The sequence below is a fragment of the Pseudochaenichthys georgianus genome, chromosome 14 (assembly GCF_902827115.2).
Source record: "Pseudochaenichthys georgianus chromosome 14, fPseGeo1.2, whole genome shotgun sequence".
NCBI classification, from domain to species: Eukaryota; Metazoa; Chordata; class Actinopteri; order Perciformes; family Channichthyidae; genus Pseudochaenichthys; species Pseudochaenichthys georgianus.
The window spans coordinates 29983719-30000176 of record NC_047516.1 but is presented as its reverse complement, the minus strand read 5'-3'; the positions used below and the strand labels follow the sequence as shown (position 1 = coordinate 30000176).

The window sequence follows — 16458 nt, the reverse complement described above, 5'->3', positions numbered from 1 at the left end:
TCGACCTTGCCTTTTATGAGCAACAGTCGAGTAAAATGTAACAACGGGAAATAAGATAATTTATCATAAGGTTTTATTTTACGTTTTCAACATAGGCTAGGTTTTTCAGCCATGTGCTGCACAGCATTTCTGATTTACGTTATGAATTACCGGTGTTGCAGAATAGATATTTATTTGTAATTCTGGGGGTGCTTTTAATGTGGTGGTCGTTCATTAGCTCCCAGACCGTAAGCAGACATCGCAATGGAGGCATGAGAGGCGAGAAATGGGTGGGGAAGGAGGAGGGGAGCTGCGCCACATTGGAGAGGAGAAGGCAGGGGTCTGAGCGCGCGCTGAGGTGGGATGTGTTGCTTCCAAAGTCAATTCAGCTACATTCAGTTATATAACCTCCGGTTCTAGTTTTCGGAATAAATCTTCTACATATTAACATACTAGCTGTGCTGCTAAATGTTTAATATGGCACACAGATTTATTATGATGTGTTGTATGTTTGTAGCTACCACACGCAATACAATACATTCAATAAATGCAATAAACTCATAAAAGTGCTATATTTATTGCTAGCAAAGGTGTAAACTCATTATGCATAATGGTAAGAATTAAAGAAACTATAAGTCAGGATTGTATAAAAAATATAACCAGCTGACTCCCAGCACGTAATTGAAAGATCGTAAAAAAAGTGCCGAGAGAGTACAATGGGAGTGGGTAGGCTATATGTGACAAGTTTCTTATTTTATTTTGAAAAGACTCCACCACGTTTCCGGTAATCTTGGTGCAGAATTCGACCGGCTTTACCTAACTCACAGCTCCAGAGGCAGGGAAACACACCCGTCAGCAGCGCGCATTGGAGATAAAAAAAGCGCATCACGGACAAAGGAAATATGGGTGCGCTGGAGAGGGTTCATCTCCGCCGGGTAGCACAATGGATGAGCTGCTTGTGCTTCTTTTACCGGGAGACCAATTAGCCCACCTTAATGAGGTGCTGGGACGCAAGATACTGCAAGCTAAACAGGCATAAGGCTGCGTTTAATCCGTCTGCGGATCCTTTGAGCTTGCAATGGCTGTGACGGGGATATGCAACTGGATAGGGAATAATGTGCCTTTTTATTTTGTGATATTTTCCTTATTTTGTGGCCTTTCCTTTGGACAATTGCGCTATTCTGTTACAGAAGAGCTCGAAAATGGGGCACTGGTCGGCGATGTGGCGCATGACTTGGGGCTGGATATTCGAAAGCTCTCCACCCGAAAAATGAAGGTAACCTCCAGCAGCGGTAAACGTTATGTGATTGTCAACCCCAAAAATGGGAAATTACTTGTCAATGAAAGGATCGACAGGGAGGCACTGTGTGATTTATCCAACACCTGCCTTATAAATCTGGAGGTGCTGGTCGAAAATCCCAATGAGGTGCACCACGTCGAGGTGGAGATTGTTGATGCCAATGATAATGCCCCGCAGTTCCCCAGAGACGAGTACCAACTAGAAATCACAGAATCTGCTTTACCTGGGTCTCGTTTCCAAATTGAAAACGCTGAAGACCCAGACATTGGTTCCAATTCTGTTCGCATGTATCAGCTCAGCACAAACGACCATTTCGCGCTGGTGTCCAACAAACCCTCCCTGAATACAAAGCACATCGAGCTTGTGCTCAAAAAGCCCGTTGACCGTGAACAGACGCCTTACCACCAATTTATTCTAAGTGCTGTGGATGGTGGGATGCCAGAGAAAACAGGCACCGCCACAATCAATGTCCGGGTCCTGGACTCAAATGACAATGTCCCCACGTTTGACAGCTCAGTGTACAAGGTGAAACTGTTGGAAAATTCAGCCAAAGACACCCTGGTTATCCAACTGAATGCATCTGATCTGGATGAGGGCACAAATGGAGAGGTGTATTACTCTTTCAGCAGTTACACCCCTGAGAGAGTGAGGCAGATGTTCAGCATGAACACCAACACTGGAGAAATAAGAGTGAGGAGCAATGTTGACTATGAAGAGACCAACTCCTATGAGATGTACATCCAGGCGATGGACAAGGGCCCTGGCGCCGTGGCAGCACACTGTAAGGTGGTCGTAGAGGTGGTTGATGTAAACGACAACGTTCCCCAGATAGTGCTGTCATCTCTGTCAAGCCCCGTGAGGGAGGATGCCCGTGCAGACACCGTAGTGGCCCTTATTAGTGTGACTGATCAAGACTCTGGCGCTAACAAGCAGGTGAGCTTAGAGATCCCAGCAGGCCTTCCTTTCAAGATCAAGTCATTCAGAAATTACTACACTCTGGTTACCTCAGCCTTCCTGGACCGCGAGACCACTGCTGCCTATAATGTCACTCTGAGTGCCACAGATGGAGGGAACCCTCCCCTCTCCTCTCAGAAGACCATACAGGTGGATGTGGCTGATGTTAATGACAACCCACCCCGATTTGAGCAGACTTCGTACACCGTCTATGTGGGCGAGAACAACGCCCCTGGAGCCTCTTTGTGTACTGTGAAAGCTCAAGACGCAGACATCAAAGAGAACGCACGCATCACCTACACAGTGCTCAATGACAACAACCATGGCATCCCTGTCACCTCGTATGTGTCTGTGAAGGCCGATACAGGGGAGGCGTATGCCCTGCGAGCCTTTGACTATGAGTCACTGAGAGAGTTTCACTTCCAGGTCAAAGCCCAAGATGGGGGCATTCCTCCACTCAGTCGCGTCGCCACCGTCTACATCTACGTAATGGATCAGAATGACCATGCACCACTGATAGTCAACCCTCCCGGCAACGGCACACGCTCCTTGGAAACAGTGCAAAAGAACGCAGAGCCTGGTGTCATGGTTACCAAAGTGGTGGCGTACGATGCAGACGCAGGTCCAAACGCCTGGCTGGTGTATGTGCTGGAGACGGCCACTGACCTGGACCTGTTCAAGGTGCACGAACACACAGGGGAGATCAGGACCACTCGGAGGATCCTGGAGGACAACTCCACATCTTTCGGTCTGACTATTGTGGTAAAGGACCATGGGCAGCCTAGCCTCTCCTCCACTGCCACCATCAATGTGGCTGTCATGGAGGTGCCGCCCAAAGTGGCCCCTGACCCGAAGAGAATCATACGCCCCCACAGCACGCTGCTGTTCTCCAACGTGACCCTCTACTTGATCGTGGCTCTGAGCGCCACCACCTTTGTTTTCCTAGTCACTGTTGTGGTGCTGGCAATCGTCCGTTGCCATGCCTACTGCACCCAACCTGGGTCTTGCTCTCCTTGCTGTGTGTCGCAAAAGCCCCCTCCCGATGGGGGGAGCAGCAGCGTGAGTGCTGGTGGGGTAGGCGGCGGAGGACCTGGAGCACAGCCCAATAGCAATGTGATGCTTCGGAGAGACCTCAAAGTGGAGCCTCACTACATCGAAGTGCGTGGTAACGGCTCTCTAACAAAGACGTACTGCTACAAGACCTGCCTGACAGCCACCTCCGGCAGTGACACTTTCATGTTCTACAACACGGGACGACCCATCAGTGGCACCTGGGGCAGCGGCGCCGACCGCTTCTTCACCAATAACAGTGGATTTGTACGCAGACTGAGCATGCCTGATGCCTCCATGCAACTCTGCCCAGAGGTGGGTCATTCATTTTGTATGTTTACCTTTGTGGGAGGTTAGGACTGGAAGGTCATGAATCACCATGTTTACACATTAGTGGCTTTAACGTAGCCTATGTAGGCTGCAAAAAAAACACCTATTATTTTATACAATGTGGATTAATCTGCAGAATATTTTCTAGATTCATTGTATGCAGTAAAAAATACAAGAAACAGAAAGTCTGTAATCTTTTAATGTTTTGTAATGTCAGTGAGAAACCTATTGATATTCAGTTTAATATGATATAAAACAGCATCTTTAAGAGGCTGAAAACAGCATTTCCTGACATTTGTGCAGTTAAAAATAACTTTCAAGAATAATCGATTATCAAGAGATGTTAAGATTATCTCCATCAGCTCAATCGAAAAGTCAACTAATCGTTGCCGCTCTACTTGTATGACATATTTTCTAGCTCTAAACAATGTAACATCCCTTTTTAGTACATACTAAACATGACTTTTCATTAAGGTCTATTGCCATAGCATGCATTGTCATAATTTCTGTCTGTGTGATAGTGTTGCTGCAGGGCGTTGATATTTCTGTATGTCAAGTTTGATCGCCTCCTGCAATGAATTGAATCCTTGCGTGCCTCATTCTCTCTGTGCAGTTCCCACTTGTGCTGTGCTGTCGCCCAGCCCAGCTCAGCACTCACACTGCATTAGTGTCAGGCCTGATGCTTTTCAGGGTTTTCTGTTAGTTCTGATGATTCAGAGATTTGTGTTTCAGTTTGAGGTTGTCATCACATCTACACTAGGAACAGGTCACGTAGTATTCACAACTCTCTCATTCTCTGTGCAAGTGTGTTTCACTTTTGTGTGTGGGGGCAAACGTGTGTGTGTGTGTGAGTTGTGTGTGACTGTTGCACTGGAGCAGTAAGGGTTAATTGACTTGATCAGAGGCCCTATGACTAGTTTTTTCTTCTGAACTTGCACAACTATTCGAGATGAGTTAAACAGTGAATGCCTTCACCTGCCAAGCCATATCTAATGATTTAATTCCACACACACTACAGTACATCAAAAATCCCTGAATTACATGACATTATTGCAACAAAAAACACCAACACTAGTATCACTTATATCGCTGTATAATTGACATGATGCTAATCGAGATGCTCTACAGTCTACATGCTGTCCTGAAGATACATGTGCCATTTGTTTAGACCTCTAATGTTGACATGTTCATGTTGTAGATTTATGGAGTCCATGTTGGAGATTTCTGGGTATATATTTTTGCCTTTATGCAGGAGACGTTAGATTAGAAGGTAAACATATTTCTGTCCGATTATTAAGGCAAATGCTGCTAAGGTTAGGCGTTCATCTCTGGATGCATCATCCTTATCGGTTGCCAGCCACTGGGACATTAGTTACAAAAAAAATCTCCAACCAAGACTAATGTAGCACTGTAGATTAAATTAACCTCCAGCCTCTGTTCCTTAGCCCTGTAAATTAGATTTACTCTATGCTGGTTCTCCCAGCAGGAAATACTCCCCTCTGAATTGAACTGAAGAACACAATGTGCCAGCATTATCTGGGACACTTGCTGCTGCCTGAGCAGGTTTGTGTCTTAAACACAGCTTTTTATTTTGTTTTAAGGGTTATTCCGTTCCGAGGCTACAACCCACATGATGCTGCCAAATTATTTTGCATGAATGCAGCTGTTCACATTATTTCATACAGTGCAGCTAGACGGTACCTATTCATGAGGAAAGTGATGTGTAGGCATAATCAGGCATGAATGATTAGCTCATTAAATAGGGCTTTCCCCCTATGAGACCAATATGGTATTTTTTTTATATGAAGGCATTATCATCAGCAAAATGTGTCCATCATCAAAGGCAAAGGAATAGCAGTCTTGGCAGCCTTAACATAATGTCCAAAAATCTCAATACTTTTAACCAGAGCTGCAACTAACAAGTGTTTTCATTATCGAGCTGCAAAGTATTTTCCTTCTTAAAAATTGTTCTTGCCAATAATTATTTCCCTATCAAACATTTTTGTTCGAAAATCGGAAGAAATGTCCATCAAAGTTGCTTCAATGTCTCTGAATATCTTCTTGTACAAATGTCCGTTTATAACCCAAATGTATTCAGTTGTATATGATGAGAGGCTAAAAAAAGCATATAAATATATTTATATCAAAATAAATCTTACCATTTACACCATCACAGCTCTGATGAGAGCTAATGTAAGATCATTTAAAATAGTGTTACATATGTTGTTAAAGATTACCCTCATCCAGGCAATGTGTTTCAATTTCAGTATAGTAAATATCCAATGTATGTAATATAGAAGAAATTAATTTGTCAAACATTATTGATCAGTTGTAACATGCATTGTCTTACACTCAGACACATTTGTGATGCTATACTGTACTGATATTGTTTATATAAATGCCTCAAGTAATACAAGTGGTTGACAGTAAATAAGTACATTTACTCAAATACTTTACTTAATTACATTTTAAGTTCCCTTATTTGAGAATTTTCATTTCTTGCCACTTTATACTTTTACTCTATTGAAATGCACAGGAAGTGTTTCTTTTTTTTACTTAACTACAATTATCACTTAGCTTAAGTTACATTGAAAATTCTAATTAATAATGAAAATGTACAATTACTAAATATTTTATGAACATATTAGTGCATTAATTATTATAATTCAATAATATAATACTGTATACTGAATTGTTTTATGATTAGGCCACTGTGCAGGATGAGTCATTTTAATTGTTGTTCTTGAAGTATTCTTTGACGCAAATACGTTTGCTTACTTTCACTTTAAACAGTAAATCTACTGTTTTGTATTGCTGCTTTTACTTTAATAAACGATCTAAATACTTCATCTACTACCCGGCTAATATAAACCAGAGGTATCGGATGCGGTTGCCCTGGCGATAATGGCTCTTGCTTATTGGTTTTCAAAGGCAATTATTCACCACAGGGACTGCTGGGACTTCCAACCACTCAGCTCAGCCCGGGTTCATCAGGAGCATACAGAGACTCACAGTTACACACACACACACACACACACACACACACACACACACACACACACACACACACACACACACACACACACACACACACACACACACACACACACACACACACACACACACACACACACACACACACACACACACACACACACACACACACACACACACACACATACACATCTGTCTGTGCACACACACACAGCCAGTCGGCACTCAGGGCAAGGGCATTTCTCCCCCCACTCCCACATTTATACAGTCGCAGAGTGACACTGTCCAACAACTCGTCAATATGGCGTTCAGTTACTGCCCTTTTTCAAGTCCTTCTGTGTCTGTGGACATCAATGTGTGTGTGTGTGTGTGTGTGTGTGTGTGTGTGTGTGTGTGTGTGTGTGTGTGTGTGTGTGTGTGTGTGTGTGTGTGTGTGTGTGTGTGTGTGCGCGAGCGCGATGGGGGACACGACTGCAGTGTTCCCATCACGTCCAGAGCTGGGATGTGTATCGTGATTAATTGATGAGGCCATGGCCCAGCCTAGCGCTGCACTGAATGAGATCAAACCTAACTCTCTCTCTCTCTCTCTCTCTCTCTACCTCCTGCTCGCTCAGCCGAAAGCCCCGAATGCTGACTGGCGATATTCTGCATCTTTGAGGACAGGGATGCAGAGGTAAGCACATTTCTATCTTTTAACTCTTTTACAACTTTGATCCTCTAGAAAAAGGCACACCTACAGTGACCCATCATAATGCTCTTTATCAGAGATGCTAAATGTACAGAATCTAATACAACATTTATCCACACATCATCACCTTTTTTGCACATCCCTACACTTCCATCAGAAATGATAGCAGCGCAATAAAAAAAACTGCTGACCAGTATGTGCCATTATTAAAAACAACCATCAGTGGCCCCCTCAGCATCACTTTGTGAACGTCTTCCTTCTTGGGGAACAGCCATCTGCAGCTCCCATCAGTGGATGCATAGCATTCCTCCTCTGCAGTGTAACACTATATAGGTCATCTACATTCTGAGCGTCGCTTCCCCCCAGTCTTTAAGCAGGAAGCATGAAGGACAAATGAGCTGACTATGACCTTTCTCAGATGATCAGAGCCACACATGCATCAGTCTCTACGTGCACATCACACATGCATGCCCTTCTGTGTGTCTTTTTGAGGACATTTTTGGACTTTATTCCTGCTGTTAATTGGCCTGCAGTGAGATTCCTACGCCTTATTGCTTGACCAAATCTGAATTATAGATTGGTCTAAAGATCTCATTATCATTAGTTTCAAAGCAATCAGAGAATACTGAAATTGGATCCAAAAATAGCTTTTTTGTATCTATTTGAATTTGGTAATGATCATGTCAGAAAAGTTGTTTAAAATACATAATCAAGTGTTCCGCTAATTTAATAGGAGGACAGCTGTAACGTCGGGGACTAATGAGTTTTACCTCCGCATATCTGTAATTTGTACTAAATTCTCCTAATTTCCTGCCAACAATGCTCACTGCTCAGTCGTGCAGTCCTCTGCCTTGTCTAAGTTTGATTTAATTGGATATTAGTGTTAATTTCTATGGCGTGGAGGGTATCATAATGAGCATCATGTCATCAAGTCACTGTAACATGACATGGATTAACATAAATCATCATTGCAATTTGCCGCTGCCATCTCTAGAATGGCAGTGCCTGTAACACGCTAAGACACAGAGAGGCTCATGTATTAACACTTCACCCTAAAACACGCATGCTGTAATATATCTAAACAAAGCGTGGAGCGTCAACTTTACTGACCCACATTCAGTCAGTGGAGAAAACACCAGTATCTGTGTCACGTTCTCACCCGTTACAACTAGCTCCCTTGATTATGGAAAAGTTAAACTCACACTGTTCAGAATGCACACAGCCATTTTTTATTTATAACTAATCCCTATTCAACGTGACACATAAGCGTGTTGCAGTTTTGAGGTACTGTAGATGCTCTGCTGCATTGCAGAGGCCACAGCCAGGGTAGTGCCTCCTATACAGTAAGCTCTGGATTCATTATGGATGTATGCGGGGAAAATCTCCGGACTAGGTTGGAAACCCTTGGCTTTGGATGTTTATAACATCATTACAAAAGTTTCTTAATCTAAAGTTACAATTTAGTGATTATGTGTCATCCTTTCCCCCCCAGTTGTGTTATGCTTAAGTAGGAAAGCTTAAGGGAAATTAGCCCTATTGCCCTTTTGAATGTCCTGTTTGACTCTTTGACCTGAAAGCATGGGTGTAAATAATACATAAAATGATGGCTGAAATCCATTTAGCTGCTTTGATTTCAGGGTCCTGCATGCTGGCAGGATGTCACTCTTACCTCAACAGTCATTTAGAAAGCAACACCGGAGCTTTTCTGAGAATAAAACATTTTTATTGTATCTTGTCAAGTCAAATGTTGCCATTTAAAAAGCTTATTCTGATTCCTAAATGCTCTGATTTAACAACAAATGATGTCCAAGGAGTGTAGGGTTTGAGAATTATGGCAGTTATATGGCGAATTTCGAGCTGTCCTCCACTCCACTAGCTGTGACATCACGCACTCTAAGCCTTAACCAGCTGCGCAATACACACCAACCCTGTCTCCTAAAAATGACGTTCCCACAGAACTAAACTGCATTCTTAATTACGTTAAGCAAGATATGTATTTTCTCCCACGTTACGTTCGTTATGAACGTATCTCAAATACGTTTATTTTCTACACATCTTCTAGAAACATATATTCTCCCACGTTACGTTTCTTATGAACGTATCTTAAATACGTTTATTTTCTACATATCTTTGCCATTTATTGTCTTGCTTATAATAATGATAATAGTCATTTATAAATATCATTTTAGAGCACACATTTGAAATCAGTAGGCGAGGCTGGAATTTCGGCAGCTGTTACTCTCATGAGTGAGGCAGAGAATAATAGTTTTTAACATGCCAAAAAGCTGCTGTGTTGTTTATTGCACCTCAAACATTAAAACAAATCCAGAGTTACGTGTTTCTGTACTTCCTCTAAGAAGAAAGGACAGTAACAGAAGAGCTCTGTGGCTTCAGGCTTGATCGCCGTTCAAATGACAGCGTTGGTTTCCCCAAAAATGGGCGGGGCTGTAAAGTGACGTAGATTTTACTCTCATCTATTATTCAAAACCATTCTATTTATTCTAACGTAAATTACATGCTGGTGTTTTATGTTTTTATTTTAAATCGTATAATGTCAGACTTTTTTTCCCGTCTGTGAGGAAAAGAAATGGGGCTTAGAGCCTCAAAATACTGAAATCTGTATTTTTGAAAATCCTTTTTTCCTTATTTACTCAACAATAACACACAATTATCCTTGTTTTTATTTATTCGTTTAATTCTATAATCTTGGGCTTTTTAGCCGTAAATAAAGTCACCGGAAACAGACGTAGGCCTATAAGGGACATTTTGAGGATACACACAAACCCACTGAACAGATTACCCAAGATCCTCAGCTTGAAGCTTGTTGATTGGATGTTTAGCCGCAATGCATGTTGGGATATGATGTTAATGCGATATGATATCCGAAAAAAATAAAAAAAAATAATAATAATAATACTTTATTTCGAGTGTTCTTGCTTTTCTCTTTGGAAGTCATCACATAACGGCATTGTAATACACAGTTCGGCTGCATTAAATATTACACATCTGCTGTAGTTCTTTATTTATAGAGCCCTGATGAGAAGACTTCTGGACAAAAAGGAGAACTGCCGCCAAAACTGAATATGTGACGTGGATCATAAATATATCAACAATTAAACAACACCTTGCATTTCTTTTCACAAAATACGTCTCCTTGCAGTATCAATACTAATATGGCTGACTTTTATATTTGATCCAATTGGTAGATAGGTTACATTTACACCATAACGGTGCACAGCTGATAGAAAAGGACTGATTTTCTTTGAATATAAGAATGTAAATACTGAGTTGAGAGAATAGTCAGGGGATTTGGGTGATGGGAGACACATCTATGGAATCACAATTTCAATAGCTTACCATTAAATGACGGATATGCCTTTCTGTCTGTGATGTTTTACAAATCAGATATTAATGTGTAGAAGTAAAGCATGAGAAATAGTATAGCAATATCCTGTAAAATTATGTAAAAACATGAATAAAACTACACATCTTCAGATGTTATACATACAAGTGTCCTAATACAAAGTTATTATTAGTATGCTGTGTGTACCTTGTGTGCACCGCCTAGTGGTTAAAGCACGTTATTGATTTATTTTTGTTGAATAATGTTATTTTTGTTGAATAATGTTATTTGATGAAAAAAATATTAAGAGTACATACTTTCATAGGGGGAAAGTAGAAGGTCTGTGATAGAAATATAGAATATAAAAAATCAAGAAGATACTGTAAGTGATCTCTACAATAAAACAGTTCAGTGCACGATGTACAAAGATATTAATAGGAGGATGTGCAAAACAGACAAACTAATTAACCTCTATTTAAACATTAAATAATACTTTAGGTTAAGGTCTTCTTTCAAATAAAAAAAAAACTTTGGGGGTATCTATCTACAGATAAATATTAAGCCTGACAGAGTACTTAACGTCTAATGTATTGCTTTCCTGCAATGTTAACTATGTTGAAGCACTTATTTTAACTGATATTATACACATTAATTATACTCTTATGTATGTAGATAGTATAAGAAATGTGCAGAATATGACAATTTAATGGTGGAGGTACACACATATTGATAGATGTCTTGTAATTAACTATTAGTAGAGAATAACGAGTAATTAATAGACTTTATAGAGATCTGCAGATAAATGTTTAGTCTTCTCAAGCACCAACTATCAAATATCTCGCCTGATTGTTGGCACTTGACAATCACCTTTCCCTGAATTTTACTCAGGTGTAACTAAAGTCTGCTTTAAAGGTTGTTTATATTTCACATCATTAATCAGAATCTGCAGAGTTACTAAAATAAATGTAATGGAGTAAAAATACCAGGTTAACCTCTGAATTGTAGTGGAGTAGAATATATATTAATGCTGCCCATTATGGATACAAGCGATTTTCACCCATGTAGTAATTAAATGTTTTAAATGTGTACACACCAATGTGTTTCCTATCGCCTAAACCTCCAGGGCTGTACACAGTTTAATACTGTCAACTTCTAATTTTTGGAAAAACGAAAAAACGTCTTTTAAAACTACAACTCCCAGTAGAGACGTGCCATAGAGAACATGTTGCGAAACACAATAGCCAGCATGTGTAGTTCTGGGGAGGCGTTCGAGTCCAGTTTTGAATAGTCTGCCTTGGTTTCGTTCTATTTCAAAGAGCTTGACTCTCGGCGTAACCTTGGCGCACTGCCACTCCAACATCCAATCACAGAGCTTGAAGATTAATCACGGGGTTTGTCAACGGGACTGTAGTCCCAAACGATAGCTGGGGATTATGGGTAGTGTAGTGTCTTCGGCCATCCTAAACTGAAATGTTTTTCGGATATCATATCGCATTAACAACACCACATCTGGCGTCACAGAGATCTTATGTTACTGTCCTTTCTTCTTACAGGAAGTACAGAAACACGTAACTGGATTTGTTTTAACGTTTGAGGTGCAATAAACGACACAGCAGCTTTTTGGCATGTTAAAAACTATTATTTTCTGCCTCGCTCATGAGAGTAACAGCTGGTAAAATTACAGCCTCGCCAACTGATTTCAAATGTGTGCTCTAAAATGATATTTGTAAATGACTATTATCATTATTATAAGCAAGACAATAAATAGCAAAGATATGTAGAAAATAAACATATTTAAGATACGTTCATAACAAACGTAACGTGGGAGAAAATATGTTTCTAGAAGATATGTAGAAAATAAACGTATTTGAGATACGTTCATAACGAACGTAACGTGGGAGAAAATACGTTTCTTGCTTAACGTAATTGAGAATGCAGTTTAGTTCTGTGGGAACGTAATATTTAGGAGACAGGGTTGTACACACTCATGTTTAAATCCTAAGAAGGCCTCTTTACCAAGCTCCAAACTAAGTTAAATATCTCAAAAAGTGTAAAAGATATGAAGGATCTGAAGAACAAGTTTTATAGCTGAAGGGTTTGTGATCATTTTAAAGTTGGAATGAAGTCTCTATCTGAAAGTATGTGGAAGGAGAAGCATTTGGTGCAAGGTGTAGGTAAAAGAGGATTTGAAGGTTCCTCCCATTGAGTTCCATGTTAAAAAAAAGAGTTTAAAAAGCTGAATATTTTGAAAAGTATACAATATTTTGAAAAAGTTGAACGTTTCCCATCATGTGCTGAAAAGGCTGACTATTTTGATATTTGAATGGTTTCTGTAGCTGAAACTATGCTGAAGTTATTGAGAGCCAAACTATTTGGTGAAATAAGAAGATGATTAAAGAATCGAAGAACTAGTGGAATGCTGTAAACAGCAAAAAAATGTGCCTAGAGGTTCCTGACGGCTCGCCACTGGTAAGTCGCTTTGGATAGCGTCTATCATGTAATGTATGGTAAAGGGTAAAACAATCATCTTACTATTCAATGTTAAAAATAATAATTACTTTGAGGCCTTCTTGTAGAAAATATATAAAAGGAATGACTTCTACATCTACAGCCCACCTGCTGAGTCGAATAAAACAGTAGATCCCAGAAAAGAACACCCTTTAGGTTTCATGTCTACTGATGAAATGTAAAATAAAAAACATCTCAGACTTCAAAAACTGCCAACATCCTGAGAGTCTATGTTGTGCTTGTAGCGTGAATTCTTAATATTTTTCATTTGGGTGTGGTAGGAGTGTCCTACTTTTTATACACATAATTATTAAAAATATAAATATGTAACAAGATCAGCTGGAAACACTTAAGTACTTTCAAAATGTTATGTATCCCTTTTGAATATGTAAATAATGGAGTCTAAAATGTTGACAGATGAAAGACCAGCAAAGTAGAAAGTGCTATTGGAAAGCTTTTACTGTGAAGCAGCTGCAGTCGGCGTTTACAGAAGAAAGGCACTCAGCGTGAGAGAGAATGAATTGTAGAAGAAGGATGATGGGAAAATAGGGGTAAGGGCATGACAACTCTAAACCACAGCAAGTCCTGTGTTACTCAACAGCTACACAAATATACTAAACTGAAAGCAAATGTTCTAAATGGCTTCTTCTATATTCCATAGTCGCATCTGTCAATGTCTCGCTGTCTCGCAGACAGCGAGATCAGTAGAAATGGCCATGTCATGGGACCTTTAATAAAATGTATGTTGGCTCAATTTTATTTAGCTCTTCAAATTAGGGTAAAAGGGGATTTCTCACTGTTTAAAGAGCCTGTGACACCATCCCAACAACTGTTGTGCAATGAAATATTGGGCTACTAGTAATCTCGAACCGTCAGTTTAAAAAAGAAAAAGCGATACCGTTTCGTTAAATATCAATAATTTCGAACATCGCGGGGAAATTCCTTCACTCATTTTGAAGTTTTGGGGGAAGCCGGAAGTGACGTCAATGCGGGAACGCTTCGAGAGCCAAACACGGACAAAGTGTGTTGTTATGCGTAGAAATGGTGAATTACTGAGATTAGGCACTTTAATAACGTTTTAATGAAGCTGACTACAGTATATTCATATGTGTCAGTGCTTTCATGTCAATTCGGCAACATAAACATAAATGATCGTGGTGAAGATGATGATTACATTAGGATTAAAAATCGGGAGTGAGAGCTGCTGAATTTCCTCCCGTCGGATGTAATATCAAAACAAATCGATTATTTTTGTGGTTGTAAACTCAAGTGGATGAAACTACATTTATTAGTGCTTTCATGTCAATTCGGCGAACATATGATACATTCAATAATGAGTGAGGATGATGATTAAAAATCGTTTGTTTGAGCCGGTCTGCATTTACTGATGAGAAAACAAACCGATGCTTTTTGTAGTTGTAGTAGGCACCAACAACATGGATTAAACGTGTGGTTTTTTACCACAATGTTGGGGAAATTAATGGATAAAATGCACGGATTATTATTATTATTCCCACTCCGATCGGGACACTAGGTCCACCGTTTCCCCGCAGCGAGGCTCCCCCCTTTGACAGTTTACGTGGGCTGGGTGCAGTGGCGGACTGGCCATCGGGACGAATCCCGATGGGCCGGTACCGAAGTGGGCCGGTCGGATAAGTAACTAGCACATCCCCCATAGGCGGCGCGTGAGGCTCAGGTTTGAGAAGGCTAAATAACTTATTTTACCTGACGCTGCCCGCCTCCGGCGTCTATAGAAAAGAGATCCACTCAGTGTGCGGAGTTTAAATCTCTCAAGTCATATTACAGGATAAAGAAAATACAGTTTAAACTGCCGTATGCAGAGAAGACGCCGACGTGTCGCACTTATCATTCATATTACATCATCAATCAGATCATCGATCATATAATATCATAATATATCATATATTTCCTTATCTGAGTCAGCTTCTCCAGCCTCATCTGGCCGTGCAACACTCACAGTGTCACAGACTGGATGCAGAAGTATTATTTAACACATTATGTTGACGAAACACTCGAGACAAATGTAATTAAAGTCAGATCCACTCGTGTCTTAGACGTGAACGCGCTCTCAGCTGGAGAGAGAAACCCTGGCTTGATTTACCGAGTTGATAACCAGCGTCGTAGGACCGCTTAGCGAGATCTCGTTTGTTAGTTTGTTGTTGTTAGTTTGTTTGTTACTCAAACATATCGAGGGTCTGTTGAACTGGCTTCATAGTACAGGGCACAGCTGGCTAGCAGCGCTAATGTCAAAGACACAGACATTATACATTATATTTGTATTTTACATCCCCCGCTCCCCCCGTTGACAATTTACTAGCGGTACCGAAGTGGGCCGGTCGAGAGTCCCGGGATGATTTTTAGTCCCATTCCACCACTGGCTACATGACCATACGATTGCCCATATTGACGCACCTCATTCCTAAACTTCTAACAGATACAACATAAACCGATCCTTCAGCCTCATATGAGCTCTCAGACACGTTCAACATTAACCTGTCATCGCTGTCTGAGCTTGCTGCTGTGTGCGCCGTCGTGCGTTTACATCTGACTGTATATATATAAAGGTTTACATGCAGATGCTGGGATCCTGGACGGTGCAGCTGGAGCGCTGTGCCCGCAATGACGTCACCCATCATTTGGCGGGACTTGAAGAATCCGCGAGAAGATCCAGAAAATTGTCAACATTGAAGGCAGATTAATGGTTATCAAAGTACAAATATCCAAAATCAGTTCAGTAACGGTTTTCAAGGGGACATATATGTACTAGATATGTACTCAAATTGATGGGTTTGGATGATGGGGGAAAACCGTGTCACAGGCTCTTTAAAGGCAGTGTACATGTAAGGGTTGAATGTTGTTGTTTTTTTAATATATGAAAACTGGTAAGTGGATTCTAGGGGCACCAAAAGTACAAGAAATAGATGTAGCAGTCCAAAAGTGGTCGCTCTCGGCACTGGGGTTGTCGAGGCCTGAAAATAGTGGCCAATGCTGCTAGAAATGTTTAGAATGTAAGTGTTTAATAGCCATTCAGTTGATGCTTTGGAAATATATACTATCATAAAAACAAACTTCTTTAATATGAAAATGCTTAACAGCCAGACTGTATAGCCATGAATAATGACTCAATGTTTGATTCAAAGGTTGAATTAATATTTGATTTGAAGTGTCTCATTGAGTTTGCTGAATGTGTTCTGCCTTTCAGTTCGGTCCACATGGAGGAGTCCTCTATGGTGCGGGGGGCCCAGGGGATGCTGGTCCAGAACTGGCCCACTGTGTCCAGTGCTGCAGGTG

At 40.7% G+C, this 16458-nt stretch overlaps 1 protein-coding gene across 1 annotated transcript in view; it reads left to right on the top strand.

The window, feature by feature from the left end:
- Positions 1-817: 817 nt before the first annotated feature.
- The window catches only part of LOC117458963 (protocadherin alpha-C2-like), a 30263-nt gene continuing 14622 nt past the window's right edge, over positions 818-16458 (top strand). The window contains exons 1-3 of the mRNA XM_034099734.2: positions 818-3598; positions 7222-7280; positions 16370-16455. Of these exons, the coding sequence (XP_033955625.1) occupies positions 1058-3598; positions 7222-7280; positions 16370-16455 (2686 nt within the window). The 5' untranslated portion in view covers positions 818-1057. The remainder of the gene's footprint in view (positions 3599-7221; positions 7281-16369; positions 16456-16458) is intronic.